Genomic DNA, 21,779 nt, shown 5'->3' on the forward strand with positions numbered 1-21,779 from the left:
AGTATGCCTTCCAACCACTCGGAATCAGCAAAAATCGACCATCGTGGACAACATCAGTCCCTTTCCATGCAAGTATGAGGCTCTGGACAGGAGCTATGGCGCTTCAAAGTAACCTGGAGCCTGACGAACCAACCGACTGAGCTATCTTTTCGGGCAACATCCAAGGGTCACGAGTTCAAATCACCTGTTCTCTTCCTTTTTTTTTTTTTTGCTTTCCTTTTTCCCCCCTTTTTAATATGTCTTTTCTTTTAGTTTATCACTGTACAGGGACCCTCCTAAAAAAAAAAAATCTTCTCTATTATGTATGGCCACATATGTGCAGGTCATAAATACCAGGTTCTCTAGTTGAGTGCCATCCGTGCGGTATAACCGAGCTCAGATTGGTACACCTTGACTGATCAAACAAGGCCCCACTGTAAGTTAAATGAGGCGTACAACTCCTGCGTGTGCGGTAGAGTATCCGCCTCGCGTGCAAGAGGACCGTGGTTTGAATCCCGGTGCCGCGCGATTCTCCACCGAAAAAAAAAAAAGTGTGTTGAGAAAATTGCACAAACAGGCCTGGAGTGCGGCCTGATCCCGGTGACCAGAACCGGTAACGCACTCTCTCACCAGAGCAGGATTGGCCACCCTGGTGCAGTACTTGGCCACGACCTCCTATATGAATACAATCAAACCCCGGCCCTCAGTCCCCAGCAGCCGCGAAGCAACTGACCACGGCGGCGGTCAGATCTGGGACGCAGCAGAGGGTGCTAAGAATACCTGGCTCCGCACAGGCCGCCATTGAAATCTGAACCTGGCAACGTTTAACGTTAGAACATTATCTAGTGAGGCGAGTCTAGCAGTGTTATTGGAGGAATTAGAGGGTAGTAAATGGGATATAATAGGGCTCATTGAGGTTAGGAGGACAAAAGAAGCATATACCGTGCTAAAAAGCGGGCACGTACTGTGCTACCGGGGCTTAGCGGAGAGACGAGAACTAGGAGTCGGATTCCTGATTAATAAGGATATAGCTGGTAACATACAAGAATTCTATAGCATTAACGAGAGGGTGGCAGGTCTTGTTGTAAAATTTAATAAGAGGTACAAATTGAAGGTAGTACAGGTCTATGCCCCTACATCCAGTCATGATGACCAGGAAGTTGAAAGCTTTTATGAAGACGTGGAATCGGCGATGGGTAAAGTCAAAACAAAATACACTATACTGATGGGCGACTTCAATGCCAGGGTAGGCAAGAAGCAGGCTGTAGACAAGTCAGTGGGGGAATATGGCATAGGTTCTAGGAATAGCAGGGGAGAGTTATTAGTAGAGTTTGCAGAACAGAATAATATGCGGATAATGAATACCTTTTTCCGCAAGCGGGTTAGGCGAATGTGGACAGGGAGGAGCCCGAATGGTGAGACTAGAAATGAAATCGACTTCATACTCTGTGCGAACCCTGGCATCATACAAGATGTAGACGTGCTCGGCAAGGTGCGCTGCAGTGACCATAAGATGGTAAGAACTTGAATTAGCCTAGACTTGAGGAGGGAACGGAAGAAACTGGTACATAAGAAGCCAATAAATGTGTTAGCGTTAAGAGGGAAAGCAGAGGAATTCCGGATCAAGCTACAGAACAGGTATTCGGCTTTAACTCAGGAAGAGGACCTTAGTGTTGAAGCAATGAACGACAATCTTATGGGCATCATTAAGGAGTACGCAATAGAAGTCGGTGGTATCTCCGTTAGACAGGAGACCAGTAAGCTATCGCAGGAGACAAAAGATCTGATCAAGAAACGCCAATGTATGAAAGCCTCTAACCCTACAGCTAGAATAGAACTGGCAGAACTTTCGAAGTTAATCAACACGCATAAAACAGCGGACATAAGGAACTATAATATGGATAGAATTGAACATGCTCTCAGGAACGGAGGAAGCCTAAAAGCAGTGAAGAAGAAACTAGGAATAGGCAAGAATCAGATGTATGCGTTAAGAGACAAAGCCGACAATATCGTTACTAAAATGGATGAGATAGTTCAAGTGGCTGAGGAGTTCTATAGAGATTTATACAGTACCAGTAACACCCACGACGATAATGTGAGAGAGAATAGTCTAGAGGAACTTGAAATCCCACAAGTAACGCCGGGAGAAGTAAAGAACGCCTTGGGAGCTATGGAAAGGGGGAAGGCAGCTGGGGAGGATCAGGTAACAGCATATTTGTTGAAGGATGGTGGGAACATTGTCCTAGAAAGACTGGCCACCCTATAGACCGTTTCGACGGGTGAGGAGGATAGGGCGCGTGGAGAGCCTTTCCTCCTCTCTGGCTTGGGCAATCCGGTGCAGCGCTGCTTGAAAGTATTGCTGTCGCATGCTGCGGAACGATTTTGAGATGTTTTAGATGGTACTTTGTGAAATTTACGCCGTGTCCATTCATATAAGATCGTCAGGGAAGCCTTTCGGTGCATCGGTAGCTACGGTAGGCGGAAATATCTTTTGGGGGCGCAAAAATGTGACGCGTTTTATCAGCCGCGGTGTACGCACATTATCAGTTGCGGTGTGTGTATGTGTTGTGAACTATTTTGCTTATATCGGTTTTAATTCAACAAAGAAAACCGGTGTCTCTGTATTAGCAGCACCAGATGGTAAATCTGCTCAATATCTGATCGCTTGGCGTAGGGAGTAAAACATAAAGCATAAGAGCGCATGCTCGTGCACGGCCAACCTAAGGCAACCACGAAACATCTAAGCGGCAGGCGCAATCAAATATTTGTGATGCACCGGCATCGTTCTCACGCATTTCAAGTCTAGTAGGCTTCAAATTACCATATGTCTATGCTAGCCTTCCTGCATGAGGCCGATGGCGCTGCTCAGCAGAGCGATCACTGCGTTTGGTGAACAAGCACGGTACATATGTAAGCTGTGCGCTTCGGCATTGCCTTTTTGGCCTGCATACAGCCATAATATATGAGGGATCGCATAAAAAGAATGCGATGCCTATTTTTGAGGACAAAATTTCCGTAATGCGTGTGAGGGCGTCGTAGAGTACGGAGCGAACACAACCGAAAAAAATTCGGTTATCATCCTCTTTCTCGAAAAAGCAAGAGACAATGGCCTAATGCCGCAATAGGGCCTCGCATAGTCACGCCGCACAATGTTTATAAATATATAACCGCTGATGCGGTATGCTTGGACTATGCGGTATATAGAACAAATATGTAATCCAGCACCTACCCCTGCTTAGGATGCTCGCGCATTTCGTAAACAGTCCCTTTGCTGGACAAGTGTAATTCAGACTTTAATGTATGCTGCTATCACTTGCCAAAACTATTTTATTCAGGGGCGGAAACCTCATCCAACGAACCAAGTAGTCACGCAATGTAACCTGCCTCGAACAGTTTGAACGCTTGTCAGAGTATAATCACAGCTCCTATCGTAGCAGAACGGTACCCACGCTCACGCTGTTACGATCGTCGCATGTGTTTGATGGCTCCTAAACCGCATCTTAGAAATACAGGATAATACTGCAATAAGGTCACATTAGTGACTGGAACATTCAGAAATACACAATTCATCTCCGAGGATGATTGTAGACTCGAATATGCGCGCACACATCGCGCTGCGTGTTCCGTCCACCTCAACGCCTACAGAAATTCCGGCCATGACGCCTTAAACCACTTCAGCACGTCTCACAGAATCGTTTACCACGTAGAAGACGCACGTCATACTAAACAGACCACACAACCGCGAAAACAAATGCCAGAACCTGCCGCCGAGCGTATACCTGCCATGCAAAAGACCTCTTTCACCCAAGCCAGTATGGCGCTGCTCATAGGCGGCGCCACTGCGTTCACAATATGGCGGCGCCTACGAAAAAACGGTCTATATACAGAATTCCTCATGACCTCGAACGTACCGGAATCTTGGAAGAACGCTAACATAATCCTAATCCATAAGAAAGGGGATGCCAAAGACTTGAAAAATTATAGACCGATCAGCTTACTGTCCGTGGCCTACAAAGTATTTACTAAGGTAATCGCAAATAGAATCAGGAACACCTTGGGCCTCTTTCAACCAAAGGACCAGGCAGGATTCCGTAAAGGCTACTCAACAATAGACCATATTCACACTATCAATCAGGTGATAGAGAAATGTGCAGAATATAACCAACCCTTATATATAGCGTTCATTGATTACGAAAAAGCGTGATTCAGTCGAAACCTCAGCAGTCATGGAGGCATTACGGAATCAGGGTGTAGATGAGCCATATGTAAACATACTGGAAAATATCTATAGCGGCTCTACAGCCACCGTAGCCCTCCATAAAGAAAGCAACAAAATCCCAATAAAGAAAGGCGTCAGACAGGGAGATACGATCTCTCCAATGCTATTCACAGCATGTTTACAGGAGGTATTCAGAGACCTGGAGTGGGAAGAATTGGGGATAAAAGTTGATGGAGAATACCTTAGCAACGTGAGATTCGCTGATGATATTGCCTTGCTCAGTAAGTCAGGAGACCAATTGTAATGCATGCTCACTGACCTGGAGAGGCAAAGCAGAAGGGTGGGTCTGAAAATTAATCTGCAGAAAACTAAAATAATGTTTAACAGTCTCGGAAGAGAACAGCAGTTTACGATAGGTAGTGAGGCACTGGAAGTGGTAAGGGAATACGTCTACTTAGGGCAGCTAGTGACCACGGATCCAGATCATGAGACTGAAATAACCAGAAGAATAAGAATGGGCTGGGGGGGCGTTTGGCAGGCATTCTCAAATCATGAACAGCAGGTTGCCACTATCCCTCAAAAGGAAAGTGTATAACAGCTGTGTGTTACCAGTACTCACGTATGGGGCAGAAACCTGGAGACTTACGAAAAGGGTTCTGCTGAAATTGAGGACGACGCAACGAGCTATGGAGAGAAGAATGATGGGTGTAACTTTAAGGGATAAGAAAAGAGCAGATTGGGTGAGGGAACAAACGAAATGGGCATGGGCCGGACATGTGATGAGGAGGGAAGATAACCGATGGTCATTAAGGGTTACGGACTGGATTCCAAGGGAAGGGAAGCGTAGCAGGGGGCGGCAGAAAGTTAGGTGGGCGGATGAGATTAAGAAGTTTGCAGGGACAACATGGCCACAATTAGTACATGACCGGGGTAGTTGGAGAAGTATGGGAGAAGCTGCCCTGCAGTGGGCGTAACCAGGCTGATGATGATGATGACTGCAGCTTCGGTGAGGCTATTGCAGGAGTGGGCAGTGAAGAAAAAAAGAAAGCGAGAAAAGAAAATACAGGCACAAAAAAAATATGAATATCAAGTAAATGCAATGGTTTTCAAGAATTCTTGCATAGGTAAAGAGCGTACGCTTCAAGGTAGTGAATTCCAGAGCTTAATGGCCTGTGGAAAGAAGCTGCTGCGCTTGGACATCTCCGTTCGGCAAAAGAAAGGGGTGAGGTTGAGATTATGAGAACTCCTAATGATAGAAGGTGGACTAAAGTTCAAATAATTATTTAGTGTAACAGGGCGCTTAGAATGAACCAGCGCGTGTAAAAATTTTGTGCATTCTAAGCGGTGGCGAGATAAAAGAACTGTAAGAGCTGTAGCTGTGTAATGGGAAGAAGGGGAAAAATCTCGGCTATAGTTGCGAAAAATGAAGCGCACTGATTTCTTTTCGACTGATTCTAACCTTTTAATATAGGATTTGTTCGGAGGATTCCACATGATGCAGCCATAATCAAGAATGAGGCGGATAAGTGTTTCATACGTCATCAGTTTGGTGTCCTGTGGAGCCTTACGCAATGAACGATGGTGGTAACCGAGGCGCCTAAAAGCTTTGTTACATGTGATGTCAATGTGTTTCGACCATGACATGTCATGAGGGAAATTAAGACCAAGGTATTTAAATTCGGTTACTTTTTTAACATCTTGACCATGGAAAGTGTATGTGAAAAGTGATGGAGATGGCCATGTGGAAAGGGACATGGACACAGTTTTAGAGAAATTAAAGTTCATTTGCCATTCCTTGCACCACCTACAAAATTTTGCAAAGGAGTCATTAAGTCATGATCCATTGGTGTGTTAATATTATGATAGAGAGGACGCAATCATCAGCGCAAAGACGAATATTAATGGACACACAGTGCGGCCCATGTCATTAATATATAATAATAAAAGAAGCGGGCCTAAAACGGAACCTTGTTGGGCGCCGGATGAAACACTGACAGGATAGGAAATAGAGCCGTTAAAGTGCACAGACTGAGAACGCTGGGTTAGGAAGCTATGTGTCCAACCAACCAGAGAAGGGTTATTTAAAATGGAGTTAAGCTTGTAGAGGAGTTTTGGGTGTGGGACAGTGTCAAAAGCTTTGGATAAGTCAACAAAAATTCTGTCAATCTGTCCACCTAAATCTAATGACTGACAAATATTGTGCGTGAATTTGATTAGTTGGGTAGTAGTGCTATATCTGCGACAGAAACCATGCTGTTAATTGGATAGGATATTGTGGCTTTCAAGAAATTCCGTGATGTGTTTAAAAATTAGTTGTTTGAGTAACTTGCACGAATGGGCAGTTAAGGAAATTGGTCTGTAGTTCTGCAGAAGTTGAGCGTTACCGGATTTGTATATTGGGGTGACCTTAGCAAGCTTCCAGGATTGGGGAACTGTGGCGGGGGATAATGATTTATGGAAGATAACGGAGAGGTATCTGCTTGTCCAAAGTGAGTAGTGAACGAGGAAGGAATTGGGTATGTCATCTGGGCCGCAGCTTTTTTTAGCATCTAAATGGAGGATCATGTGCAGAACACCTGAACCAGAGACTTCAGTAGGAGGGTATGTGTCACAGCTAAAAGGTGGAAGTGAAGAGTTATCCTATGTGAACACGGAATGAAAATAGGTGTTAAAAGCGGAAGCAATCATAAGTGAATCTGAAACTGCAACGTCATTAACAACTGAACTGTTAGTTGTACTGTTACTTGGCACTATCGATTTCCAGAACACACGAGGGTTTATTTTTATTAATTTTGGCAAAGTAACAGCATGGTAGAAATCCTTGGCAGATGCCAGTTTCTGGCGAAGTTCCTCCTTGGCATCATTGAACTCTGCAATTTTTACAAGATTGCCATTTCTTTTAGTCTTGTGGAATCTTGAAACACGACGCGATAAATGCAGTAGTTCTCTTGACATCCGCGGTGAATTGATATTTTTCTTTTTGTTTTCAAGGGTACAAACTTGTTAATACATGTTTCAACAATATGCTCAAAAAACCCTATGGCAACATCAACATCACTGTTCAAAGATAATTCATGAAACTTCTCAAACGATTAGCTAAGTGTGTCGGTAATTGCAGCATCATTGACGCGGCTAAAATCACGAGAAGTGCAGTACTCGATCCGCAGTTTGGGAACAATACAGCAAACTGAGAACAGTATAGCTTTGTGGTCAGAAATCCCGTCAGTAACGCAGCACGGGAAGCCACTTTCGAAAAGACTTGAGCTAAGAAAAACTAAATCTAGGACATCCATTTCCCTGGTGTTCTTGTGGACAATCTGTTTAAGACTGAGTCATAGGGAAAGGTGCAATAATTTTCTTGAGAGAGACACGTCGTAGCCGGTAATGGTGAGAGAGGGCCAGTGAATGCCTAGTGCATTAAAATCTCCCATAAGTATTATATTTGATGATTTCAAATCTTGCAAGGTGTTGCTAAGAAAACTGAACTGATCATCACAAGAGCCGGGAGGCCGGTAAAACACTCCAATTAGTGCACATGACCTTTCCAAATAAATCTTGCACAAAAGCAATTCAATTTCACATGGGGTTTCCTGAACTGAAAACTTCAGGTGGCATTGTATGTAGAGGGTGACACCGCCGCCTCTACCATTTGGTCTGTCAACTCTTACCAACGTGTGTCCATTTAACGCAACTTCGGAGTCATATATGCCGTCATGTAGCCATGTTTCCCTAATGCCTATAATATGGGGGGAATGAGCAGTTACTAGAGAGATGAAGTTGGAAAATTTATTGAGGAGACTTCTTGCGTTAATATTTAATACACGGAGGTCATTGGTTTTGCGACGAAGTAGTCAAAATGGAGAGGCAGGTGTGACACTATTTAGTGGCGTGTTACGAGGTACTTTCTCTAATGTATTAGAAGCGCTGTTCCAGTTGTAGTGAAGTTTATCGATAACTATATGCTCAAACCGTATGCGTACCGTGCACTCGTTGTTCCTAAAACTCTCAGACGCTTCCCAAAGTTTTTTGTGGATATTCCAGACAGATAGTCAAAAACCTTCTGAGATATGGTAATCGGTTTTCTTAAGCTTGTGACCACTTTTTAACACCGAAACGTTCTCCCGGTAGTCCAGAAGTTTCATAATTACGGGTCGCGGACGGTCACGTGAAGGCCATCGAAGATGATGGCATCTTTCTATTTGAGGACAGCTCATTTAAATTTATCTTCAAACCATCTTGCAATGTTTGAGGACAGGCGTTCATTATCTTCATCGGAGGATTCTGGCAGACCGTGTAAGATTAAATTGTTCCTACGAGCACGGTTTTCTAATTCATCATTTTTAGTTGAAAGGCTGTGAATTTCGTTTGTTAGATGTGCGAGTTCACTGTTAAGGCTGCCGCTTTCGACGGCAGGCTTATGTGACGAGTGCTCCAGAGTGGCCAGACGTGATTCAATAGTCTCAAAACGTGTATTAACAGATTGTTGAAAGTTTTTAATTTCACTGATATCCTCAACTAATCTTTTCTGTCCGTTCAAGAGCTCAGCGAGCGTTTCAGACAACGATGGTGGATCAGCAAAACCTTGCGAAAGGCTCAGATTTTTTAGGGAGCGAGGACCAGGATTGCTTTCAACATCACCACTCTGTAACAATCTACGAACATAAACAGCAAGCTCTGAGTACAAAGAAATATAAGCGAAGCATCTGCGAGAATGGTGTGGGCAAGGGAGCAGCAGTAAAAATCGATCATCAGGGTGAATGCAGGGGGCATTCTGAAAGTAACGTACTCCTGTAAGAAATAGACAGCGGGTAAGTATAGTGCTCGTACTGCTGCCACCTTGCCCACTCATTGAGCCAATACTAAAAATTATGCATAACAGCTACCTAACTCTCGGACTCACTACCAGATTTTGTTCTATTTCTCGAACATGACACACACGTTGTGGGGTCTCTTCCCCGTACTCTTGGGACAAAGGAACGACAGTACAGTAGTGCAAACAATCACAAGGGCATTTATTGCACCTTTCATAGATCAATGCCTGCTAGCCGAGTTGCTATCCACAAAACATGCCGATGGGCGCGCGACAAATCTAGAAGTCCGACTTACCGCGACCTGATAGCGAGCGAATATGTTCGCCCTATGCTGGATCCCAACGCCTGGTCATTCGCATGTACGGTCACGCGGACGGTGGCGCGTTCCAAGGCGGCCACGCGAGGCAGTCTCGCCGAAGCATGGGTCGGCGGCGCGCGGGACGTCCACGCTGTTTGCCGACCCGCCGGGAAAGATCCAGCCCGTTCTCCCCTGCGCCCCCAAGTAACCCTGCCGTGAGGCGGCGTTAGCAACGCAACACTCGCGCCATCTCTCGCACTGCGCCCCAACCACATCGACCGCCGCGGGCATCACGCAGCCCACGCAGCGAAGCCGGATTACAGGAGACGCGCCATGCGGGAAAAACATATCAGGGGACGCGCGAGAGTCGCGCATCCCCACAACGTGCATAGTCGAAAAATTCACCACAAACATGACAGCCGTAACCTCTGCTTGGCCCGTAGACATGGTTGTTGCCCATCACCTCAGTTTCATGTGAATCTTTCTTTGTGGTGGCTGACGGGTTTTGACAGTGCATTGGTTGGACTTTGTGGAGAGCAGTTCACCAACAGCACCGTCCCACTGCAGGTGACACTATCAGCCGCGGCAGCAGAGTGGATGCAAAAGTTTTGCGGGCTTTGCTTAGTACTGCCAATGTGAAGATATCGTCGACATGGCATGAAACCCTATCTTTAAGTCATCATCATCATCAGCCTGGTTACGCCCACTGCAGGGCAAAGGCCTCTCCCATATTTCTCCAACAACCCCGGTCATGTACTAATTGTGGCCATGCCGTCCCTGCAAACTTCTTAATCTCATCCGCCCACCTCACTTTCTGCCGCCCCCTGCCACACTTCCCTTCCCTTGGGATCCAGTCCGTAACCCTTAATGACAATCGATTATTTTCCCTCCTCATTACGTGTCCTGCCCATGCCCATTTCTTTTTCTTGATTTCAACTAAGATGTCATTAACTCGCGTTAGTTACCTCACCCAATCTGCTTTTTTCTTATCCCTTAACGTTACACCTATCATTCTTTCCATAGCTCGTTGCGTCGTCCTCAATTTGAGTAGAACCCTTTTCGTAAGCCTCCAGGTTTCTGCCCCGTAGGTGAGTACTGGTAAGACACAGCTATTATACACTTTTCTCTTGAGGGATAATGGCAACCTGCTGTTCATGATCTGAGAATGCCTGCCAAACGCACCCCAGCCCATTCTTATTCTTCTGATTATTTCCGTCTCATGATCCGGATCCGCCGTCACTACCTGCCCTAAGTAGATGTATTCCCTTAAGACTTCCAGTGCCTCGCTGCCTATTGTAAATTGCTGTTCTCTTCCGAGACTGTTAAACATTACTTTAGTTTTCTGCAGATTAATTTTTAGACCCACTCTTCTGCTTTGCCTCTCCAGGTCAGTGAGCATGCATTGCAATTGGTCCCCTGAGTTACTAAGCAAGGCAATATCATCAGCGAATTGCAAATTACTAAGGTATTTTCCATTAACTTTTATCCCCAATTCTTCCCAATCCAGGTCTCTGAATACCTCCTGTAAACACGCTGTGAATAGCATTGGAGAGATTGTATCTCCCTGCCTGACGCCTTTCTTTATTGGAATTTTGTTGCTTTCTTTATGGAGGACTACGGTGGCTGTGGAGCCGCTATAGATATCTTTCAGTATCTTTACCTACGGCTCGTCTACACCCTGATTCCGTAATGCCTCCATGACTGCTTAGGTTTCGAATGAATCACGCTTTTTCATAATCAATGAACGCTATATATAAGGGTTGGTTATATTCTGCACATTTCTCTATCACCTGATTGATAGTGTGAATATGGTCTATTGTTGAGTAGCCTTTACGGAATCCTGCCTGGTCCTTTGGTTGAAAGAGGTCCAAGGTGTTCCTGATTCTATTTGCGATTACCTTAGTAAATACTTTGTAGGCCACGGACAGTAAGCTGATTGGTCTATAATTTTTCAAGTCCTTGGCGTCCCCTTTCTTATGGATTAGGATTATGTTGGCGTTCTTCCAAGATTCCAATACGCTCGAGGTCATGAGGCATTGCGTAACAGGGTGGACAGGTTTTCTAGAACAATCCGCCCACCATCCTTCGCAACAAATCTGCTGTTACCTGATCCTCCCCAGCTACCTTTCCCCTTTGCATATCTCCCAAGGCTTTCTTTACTTCTTCCGGCGTTACCTTTGGGATTTCGAATTCCTCTAGATTATTTTCTCTTCCATTATCGTCGTGGGTGCCACTGGTACTGTATAAATCTCTATAGAATTCCTCAGCCACTTGAACTATCTCATCCATATTAGTAATGATATTGCCGGCTTTGTTCTTAACGCATACATCTGATTCTTGCCAATTCCTAGTTTCTTCTTCACTGTTTTTAGGCTTCCTCCGTTCCTGAGAGCATGTTCAATTCTATCCATGTTATACTTCCTTATGTCAGCTGTCTTACGCTTGTTGATTAACTTCGAAAGTTCTGCCAGTTCTATTCTAGCTGTAGGGTTAGAGGCTTTCATACATTGGCGTTTCTTGATCAGATTTTTCGTCTCCTGCGATAGTTTACTGGTATCCTGCCTAACGGAGTTACCACCGACTTCCATTGCACACTCCTTAATGATGCCCACAAGATTGTCGTTCATTGCTTCAACACTAAGGTCCTCTTCCTGAGTTAAAGCCGAATACCTGTTCTGTAGCTTGATCTGGAATTCCTCTATTTTCCCTCTTACCGCTAACTCATTGATCGGCTTCTTATGTACCATTTTAAGTATCTAAGGCTGACTCTCAAATTCAGCAACACGTTTTTCTTTGATAGAATTATTTTTTTCCTTTTTCTTCGATTGCCCGATAATTCGTAAATTTTTACGACCTGCAAGAGTTGGGCACCGTAGTCTTGGAGTCAAGCGTCACACTGAGTGTTTGTGCATGTACTTAAAGCATAATTATTTTTTTTTCCAAAATAAGAAAAAAGTTTGCATAAGACTAAGGTATGGGCTGTGCACTGAAAAATTTTTGTTTAGTGTATAAATGCACAATGTATCATGTCATTGTGGGGCATCACGCTTGTCAGCTGTAAATGCTTCCTGGCCTTAAGAGACACATAACTTTCAATGTTGTTGAAACACTATCACACAGAAAAGGATGACACTTAGCAAGTGTGATGGTTGGGAAAGAGTTATAAGATATTTTAATTTTGTACCAAAGCTGGTCTCGGAATGCCAGACTTGTCATCCGAGACACTTTTGCCACGTCAAGGCTCAAAGCAAAATTTGCTGGCATAATCATGTAGCAAGAAGGCTAGGTATGAGAATATTATGAAAGACTGCAAAGTGTGCATATGTGCCATCAGGTCCATGCAGGGAACGGAGGTTGGCTCCACGCCAAAGATTCTTACCAGTACTGCTGCGCTCATAGCCCTTGAAGGGCCTGTGCCCTGTATATAGGCTCAATGGTGCCATGTAGGTTCCTTGACCTCTACATCAATGAGTAGGTGAATGAGTCAGCCTTGTCTTCATACGTTTAGACCACTTTTACTTTTCAGTTATTTGAGGGAATATTTCTAGTCCAAAAAAAAAAAAAGTTCATAAGCAGCCCTCAGTTCAATTTGGTGCATGCATTGTTCACCATTCGTGTCAACTCAAATCCTCGAACACCCACATTTTTTTGTTGCTTTTACATTTACTGTTCACAATTTCAAGCTTGCTTCTACATACAGACAGTGGTAAGTTCTGAGATCAGTATATATGACTCTTCAAAATTTTCACATTTTCACCAAAATTACTATTTACATGTGGGTCATATCGCACTTTTCATTGGCTGGTTTGCAACCTCTTCATTTATTTACTTAAGGTGCAACTCTAGCAATTGTTACTGTGATAGCAACTACAAGGACACTGTAGACACATTCAAGGCATTGTTGCTGCTGTGATGTTCTAGTATCAATGGCGAAAGCGTGGCTGTGCCCTGAATAACACGAATTTCTGTGGTCGTGAGGGTGAGAGGAGTGCTGGTGTTTTGTTTTATAGGAGTGTTAGAAGGTATCCAGAGGCACAAGCAGCGCGTACTCGGTTTGGCTGTCGGGATGAAGTGAAGTGGATGCACTGTCGCGGTCCTCTCGATCAGCTCTGTGGCGGTAGAGCCAGCGCAGTGTTCTGCCTTCTGCTGCTGGCGTGAGCGTTGTGCTAATGCACAGCAATGTCGCTACCGAGCAGCTGTGTCGTTTGTATAAACCGGTCTGAGCAGAATGCACAACAAACGTCAAGCTGAAACTACACTTTCATTTGGTGCTGACAAATGCCGACAGTTTTATATGATGTCGTGCACTATCAATGGATGTTGCCTGCAAAGCTGCTGGTGGCACCCCTCTACAGGGCAGCATTGTGAGACACCCGAAAGCTGCCAGGGGACAGTTTCTACTGCTCAGCAGCAGCAGTTTTCTGTGCTGCGTTGCACTGTGTCGCCTGGTGTCTCGTTAGAACACTGTATAAGAAGCTTAGGCATTGCAAAACCTTTCTACCGATGTCATTGCTCTGCCCTTTAACCCTTTTAGAAACGAATTTTTTTGCAAGAACCGTGCCCCAGTGGTGAATTTTTTTCTTTCTTTTTTTATACAGTTTCCATTGTAGGAAATGATTAAAAACTCATGAATATAGCAAAAGCTTATTGCAACCAATATCTTGTCTCAAAAATGCTTTACTGACAGCAACAGCGTACGCATAATATTGTTATACGAGACCGAGAAAAAATGTCTAGCAAAATTTATGGCTATCGATTTGTTGTTCCAAAAACATGTTTCATTGGTGGAAGAACCACTTGAGCAGCCGTCGCGACAAGAGACGCCGCATGCAGTGCCGTACATGTACATCGAAAACCCTCATAGGGTTAAACAAAACTGCCTTTTGTTTTTCCAATCATGTTAGCAAAGTGGCTTTGGATTTCTTTGTGCCTATTGTCATGCACTGGGCAGGCAAGTTTGCATAAAAAATTTAGAAATAATTTTAGGTAAGCAAGTAAGCACTGCAGCAAAACTGTAGCCATAGCCAACGAGGCTGTTTCCCGTGATGTTGGCTTCAGATGCATCAAGAACGGGAGCACTGGTGGCAGCATCTTGAGACAGAATGTTAAATTACTACAAATTTTCAACTATCTTGCTCCACATGGTTTTTCTCTATAGAATCAATAAAGCAGAAATCGGAAGACTTTTGATGTTTCTGCAGCTCTGAACTCGCTGACTCTGACAGTAGTTAGCCCGAAGATTACTTTCAACGTCCTCAACTTTTAAAAGATTTTTCGCTATCCTGTACATGTTCCCTGAACTGTATGATTGATGATGTTTTTGGCAGCAGCAGGGGCATGACAGTGACGACAGAAATGTAACAATGACAAGGGTGGCAACATGACGGCACACCACGGCTAAGCAGCAGGGATAGCACTGTTTTGCGCTCTCGTCTGCTGTCACACTAAAATGTTGCATGTGGTTTCTGCATCCTCAATTACAGTGGCATAGCACAGCGGGGCAGTCGGACAGAGCCACCAGCACCCTTGAGCATTGCGGCTCTCTGTGCTCACAAATTAATAGGCTTACGGAGGAAGTAATACGGCAGACAAGCGTCCTACCTGTCCATGTGTTTCTGTGCTACAATTCGTCAATTCTTTAATTAAGCACTGCGCTGCTCTCACAGTAGATGATTATGCTGAAAATTGTTTGTGCCAGAACACTAGCAGGTAAGTTGAGCACACTCACTCGCGGCAATACTTGCCAACATGCTTGAAAGAAGTCAGTACCAGCGCTTACTATGAACAAGCACACGGCAGCCAGAAATACCCAATCCATTCGAGAGTACCGATCGGGAGTGCACATGCGTTCTTTTCAGATTACATTGCAGGAAAATTACAATTCTTAGTTATGCTGTTTCGCTCAAATCACCAAAAGGGCTCAGGTGAATATACATGGCAAATTTTATTGAGATTTGTTCACCCAAAGAAATGGCTGGGATCGCCCTGTAAACCAACAGGCTGTCTGCTTGGATAAAGCCTCGTCACCGCTACGGTGCAATAAATCTACCGGTGTGTTTAGAGCCTTCAATCTTACTTGCAGGTACTATGGCCTTGAGAAAGTGGAACCCAAGCCAATGAACATCTTCCTCTCAAATCTTGTCAGTAAGGCTTTGCGCACACTGCAAGACTCCTACTGCCTAGAGGTAGACTCGGTGGGTAATTTTTGTTTGTTTGTTTGTTTTTGTTGTTGTTGTTGAACGCTGTTGCTCGCAGGATAAGTAGTTTTGAGTCCCTATTGACAGCTTCTTAGACTGGCCTTCTTGTGCACAAGGAAGAATGTGGGCTGCCATGTAATATTGGTGATGCCTCACATACCAAACCTGAACCTGACCTATGAGGACATCGTAGCTGTAGCCTCGTTTTGACTACCTCACATCTTTTAGTGTCCGCTTACATGAATGCAGCAGCATTCATGTAAAAATTTTTTTTGTGTGATTTTGCACCATGCCTCATTTAGCTCCATGCTGTAGCACACAACCAGGTGGCTAGAATTTGGTTACATATAATGTAGTTTATCAGATTTATGCTGAATAACTTCATTTCAGACTCCCACTATGGTATATCTCTATTTAACTAATAGTATATCCTGGACATTGTTAGAGAGTTTCAGAATTGGGAGCCCAAAGCTTTGGGTCAGGTCCCCAAGTCACATTGGGTTGGCTGCTCTTGGGTACAGAGAACAAAGATAGAGTTAAAATTTGGGGTGAATGAAGTAGCATCGAGCTGGGTGCTCAGTGCACCACTGTGGTAAAAACAAAAAAGGCAAATCTTTAATTTTATATAGAAAATTGACACTTGCAGAATGCACATGTGTGGTACTTGGCATTCCTTGCAGTTCGCAGCTATAGGCTTGACAAAACTTTGTCTGGCTACACCATGTGAGAGACTGCCAAACTGCTTGGCACAGCTCTCACAAGCTTGTCAACACGGCCACAGATTTAAATAGGCAGACGAAAGCCACTTATATGCAGAGGGAGGTGGTGGATACACCTGTTTGTGTGGTACTTACCTTTTTCAGTTAGTGAGGTGGCTGTGTATGAACTGGGTGATCAGCATCAGTCAGTGCATCTTGTTGTAGCAGATATGTTTTCCGCATGCCTTGCACAAGGTTTTTCATGACAAGGGCCATTTTGCATCATTCTCAATTGAGCTTATGGCATGCACTTCATACATAATAGCTATGTCGTCATCAGTCGTGAAGCGTGACTGCACATATGCATGCCAATATGCTATGGTTGTCAGTTCCATGCATACAAAAAGAATATTTGGTTCTGACTGGCTTCAGCTTGTTCGTCCAATTTGTTCGTCCAAGCCAGTTTTCATTCTTGTGTCAACACAAAACCAAAACCCAAAAGTTGTCTTGGTTTCTGTACGTGTACATTCATAGCCTGCTATTTTCTTGGCTCCCCATCTTTGAAACTCTCTAGTAATAATAGTAACAGGCAATAACAACTGTTATGTACATTGAAGAGTGAAGCCTGAATTTTCACTGCCCTTCGGCCTTGTTGGTGGGACAGAGTAACGATGTAAAGCACTGGGACAGACGAGGACATGAGAGCTCATGTTGTGTTCTCTTCCATTGTCCTTGTCTGCTCTAGCACTATACATCGTTATTGAATTTTTCTAGTGCAGCAGAACATTGTTCGTATGTTTACAAAAAAAATTCAACAAGAAAACATGCTAACCAAAAAATGTTACAACTGTCATAAAAAAGTCATAAAAAATTTGGTAGACTGAACTGTAGTTGACATCTATGTAATGTCAAGCATTGCGCTAATCATTGCAGCACAAGGTGCCATTGCATGCCAAGCTGGTGAAGCCCGAGCAGCCAGAGGCGCGCATTGTCATTTTTGCAGCTTTAGCAAGTTTACCAAGCTTATGTTTGCACTCCATGAAGTCGGCAGCTTCTTTAGATGGGGCATTTTGGCGGAAAGTTTTGGCGTGCCTACTCGGCAAGAATAGTTGCAGCTGCATGATGCTGACGTATGTCGAGTTAGTGGGGCCCGAGCAGCCTATTGAAAGCCTGCTGCACTCTTCCAGCAGCAATACTCTACGCGCACTGTGGGACAGATGGGTGAAGATCCTTACTGCGATAGGGCTGGTGGTGATAGCTGTGAATGCAACTTGCAGTGACCCGCGAGGACATTTTCTGGTACTGGAAGAGGAAACTAAATGTGCGCTGGCATTGTTATGTGATACTGGCAGGCAAGTACTGCAGGGAAGCTGCCATGGTGGGTGCCTACTACTCTCGATCATGCGTGCGTGATCGCCTTTGTTCACATGGGACCTTGTCGTGTGTCACCGATCTCGGGGGCGTGTGGATGTTATGAGAGATGGAGTCGGGAGACGCAGAGCAGCACAGCAAACAGATTTTAATTACCCCAAACTCAACATAAAACTCCTGTAAACCAAAACACAATGAAGAAATGCTAGCCTTTATGCTACCTACTTAATAGTCACTAAGCATGTCCCGATTGCCGGCTACGTTAGTCCTTGACGCCTTCTACGCAAAAGTTGGGCAGCCCTAGCCCTTAGCTGTGACGCTATCAGAAGGGACCGTTCTTACAGATTTTGTCCTCGAACGTATCTTTCGAGACCATTGCTGTAGTGTATCAACCGGACACCAGGATGGTGTCCGGTTGATACATTACAGACATCGTTTATTGATGCAGTGTCCTTTTATAGGGTGATGAATATGTGATCCGCCGACTGCTGCTTGCGTGGCTGATAAGCGATACTCATGAAAATGCAGTGTCAGCGTGACACGCGATATCAGTATACAACATTCCTTTCTCCTAAGATTCGTTACACAATTCCAAAATGTCTGGTTAGTCATCAATGCCATAACATGCGACAGGCCGTCTAATGTGTGTTGATCTTCGTGGCTCGACCAGGTCTTGGGTAGCTTGGCCAGGGCTTGCCCATGTGGCTGCTTCCATGCTGGCCAGCAGCTGTTGTGGCCGTCTGGCTGCTGGAGGAAGCCTGATGTGGTAGTCTGCACTTGGGACTGGATCGGCTTCGAGCCTCGTCCAGGCGCTCCTCAACTGGTTCCGGTGCCTGTGATGGCACTCGCCGTTGTCCAGCTGGAAACTTCTGTAAACAAAAACACAATGATGAAATACTAGCCCTTATGCTACTTACTTAATAGTCACTAAACATGTCCCAATTGCCGGCTGCATTAGTCCTTGGCGCCTTCTAAGCGAAAGTCAGGCAACCCTAGCCTATAGCTGCAACACCATCAGAAGGGACTGTTCTTACAGACTTTTGTCATCGCATGTATCTTCCGAGACCAATGCGTGTCGGATCTTCGTCATAGTCTGTGTTCTCGCCAACTCCATAAATGTTGCTGCCTTGGTGTCAGCTCGTCCGCCTCTTATGCCGGTGTCCTGAACTCCGTCGGTGATGGGGCACTCCGGCCTCACCACACAGGCCTAACTCCGGGTTCCGCCGCTACTTCTTCGAGCGCCGACGAGACGCCTCGGGGCTATCGTACATGGTGGTCTGCCTCTGAAGGGCGATCCTTCCTGAAGTGCCCGGCACTGCCCTGAGAGGATGCAGCAGGTCCAAGGAGCCTCGCTCGAACACCGCCAAGGTCGACAGCCACACCCTGGCCTGCCAGCGTCATGGACTTGGCTGAACCTCCATGGCTCTGCATGTATGTTCGCATGTTGGAGCCATGGACACATGTAGATTCCATGACTCCCATCACCACTGCGATGCTCACGCTACAACCTTCTTCGCCCAGAGCCACAACTATAAAGCCAGCTCGGCGCCGCTTCTCCCTCGATCACAGCTCAGGTCATGTGCCTTGAGGGCTCGTGCCATTTGGACCAATACGTGCACATTGTCCTCTTCTTCCTTTGTGCACCGTATGCCTCTTACATATGACAGATCTAGTGGCTGGAAAACGTATCATGCAATCGCAGTTAGGCAATGTACTGAATGTTGCTGCTGAAAGATTGTGTTGTCTAGGATGTAGGATATCAGCCATTTAAAAGGTTGTCTAGGATGTAGGATATCAGCCATTTAAAAAGAAAGCATCCCTGTATTAGGTCGTTTTTTTTCTTCTGTTCTTTATTGCTAATTTTGGCACCGAGAAGTTGTACGAAATGGGATCATATCAATGAGGTTCTACTGTGTATGAGAATTTTGTATATGCAGAAGACTATGCATAGAATGGGATAAGCTGTTCATATTGTCACGTAGTAGTGACTGTGAATAATACAGCTGTAAAACTGTGAATGGCAAAACTGGCACTTTGTTGGGCGAACTTGTGCCCACAAGAGCAAGTTACACTCGAAGCACAACATTAGAGGCGAACACAGTCGCCAATTGGCAAAATCTGATCAGCGGGTCAAGCGCATCAGCTTTTATACATGAACCATCGAACGTTCCAGAGTAATCGTTGGTGCCCATGTGTTTTCCAAAAAGGTCTACACCATTCACGTCGCGCATACATGAAATCGGATTACACAAGCTTCGGTGACAACAGAACCGTCAATAACATTAGAGAAACTTCCGATTGTACACCTTCCTTTTCAATGATAATGGTAAGCGTCCAGTCAGGAGCTGACAATGTCTGCCGTGTGATGGAGCGAGTGTCTTTGTTGAAACTTAGTGGGCCTTCCTAATTGGTTGTACCAGGATTAATATAGCCCCACTCGCTCTCGGCATCTTTTGCCTTATTCGTCAATGTATCCCTATGCCATATCTCAATTTTGTAAGAGAGTCAGGATTTTATATTCCTTAAGAAAAGTGCTTTTTTAGTACTTCTCATAGACATATATTTGCGTGTTCTCAAATGCCTTTACTCAATTTCATCAAGGAACCGTAATGAAACTTCTGTTTCCCCCGTATAATTTTTTTAGCAATCAACTATAAAAGGAAACATTCCATGAAAGGAATCAGAAGGTGTTTCTGTTGAATGGATTTCATCAGTTGCAAGGTGGAGGTTGCATGCTCCTTTCCATATACACATGCATGTGATTATCTTCGTTGCACCTTGTGTGGCATAATAGGTATAGTACAGCGAATTACGTCATTTTATGATAATACCTTGTCTGGTTTGTCCATAGTACCTATAGGATAATGTTGCTTTTAAATGTAACCGGAAAGTAGCCAAATATTGAACCCGAAAATTTTTCCACCACAAGCCTTCAAAAGTAGCCAATTTGGCACAAAGTAGTCAAACTTGGCAACTCTGGCATTGGTCCAAAAAATATAAGTACATGTTTTGACTTCGGTAGGCTTGTCTATGGATTGGATCTAAACATAAAGGTACAGGTTGCCAATGTAATGCTAGAAACGGCAGGAATTAAGATATTTGTTTTAAAAGGGTCAATTTTGCCATTATAGGTGGCGTCCAGGTTGTACCAGGTAGAGGCGGCATCCAATCAAGAAGGTAGCACCTTCTTGATTTAAAATGCGAGTTTTAAAGGCTATACTTTTGCTGGTTGAATCCGCCAGTCTCTGGGAGCCAGAAACATGTAATGAACAAAGGGTTTTGGACAGCACCTATTTGAATCAATGGTGGAACAGCTGCGCCAATTGCGCCAAACTGTGCCAAGAGCTAGCCTTTGCGCCATCCTGCGCCAAAGCATGCATAAAAGTGAAACACTCCTTCCGTCGATGCTTTGAGGCTAGCAAAGCTGAAATCAAAACCAATAGCGTGCTATCATAATCATCACAAAAAGAAAGGAAGCAGGGGCCCGTCCATAGCGTTTCTCACTCCATAGCGAGGAACACTATGGGCCCGTCGAATTCGTCTGGTTCATCATTCGTGCATTTTCCCTGACAGACGTACAATTTGGTGCCACCGTATTGTCTTGCGGGCGCTTTATTTCGGTGTTCATCGAACCCGCATGGTACCGCTGAGTATGCCGATGACGGAAGTAGCATTGTAGGGTTAAAGGTAAACTTTTTCTATGTTTATGGGTGATAGCGAACGTTTGCAAAAAAGCGGCTGCGATCAGAATCACTGGTGGTGCATAGTTAAGAATGGTATTAGCGAATGTGGTACAAGGCGAGAGCCGCCACTTCAGTTGGTACGTTGCTGGAAAACGTGTCAAGTTTTTTTGTCAAGCGCTATTTCAGTGAAATAGCATTGCCGACGCAAACACAAAACTGTATTTGCATCTCCCGCATGTACAGTGGTACTGAAGCTATTTGTGGCCGCAAAACCTTTGCGGCCCCTATTCAAGATTTCCTAATGTGCTTGCATGACACGAGTATATTGCATGATCTGTTCAGTACAGGCGCGCATACTTGATCGGTCTTGCGGTGAGCCTTTGCTCACAAGCCGTGACTGTCGCACTGTGTTGCATTCTGGGTTAGCCCTTTCAGGGTCAATCTTTTTCACCATATGCAACCTCCCAGGGTCGATTTATTTATTGCAGATTTAAATTCTTCAGAGGGACCTATTCCGAAAAAA

At 44.8% G+C, this 21,779-nt stretch overlaps 1 protein-coding gene across 5 annotated transcripts in view; it reads left to right on the top strand.

The window, feature by feature from the left end:
* The window catches only part of obe (activating signal cointegrator 1 complex subunit obelus), a 465,382-nt gene that overhangs the window by 358,617 nt on the left and 84,986 nt on the right, over nucleotides 1-21,779 (top strand). For all 5 annotated transcript variants that reach the window (XM_075697239.1, XM_075697242.1, XM_075697241.1 and 2 more), the window contains exon 31: nucleotides 15,390-15,501. In XM_075697239.1, the coding sequence (XP_075553354.1) occupies nucleotides 15,390-15,501 (112 nt within the window). The remainder of the gene's footprint in view (nucleotides 1-15,389; nucleotides 15,502-21,779) is intronic.

This window comes from Dermacentor variabilis, chromosome 6 (assembly GCF_050947875.1).
Source record: "Dermacentor variabilis isolate Ectoservices chromosome 6, ASM5094787v1, whole genome shotgun sequence".
Lineage (NCBI taxonomy): Eukaryota > Metazoa > Arthropoda > Arachnida > Ixodida > Ixodidae > Dermacentor > Dermacentor variabilis.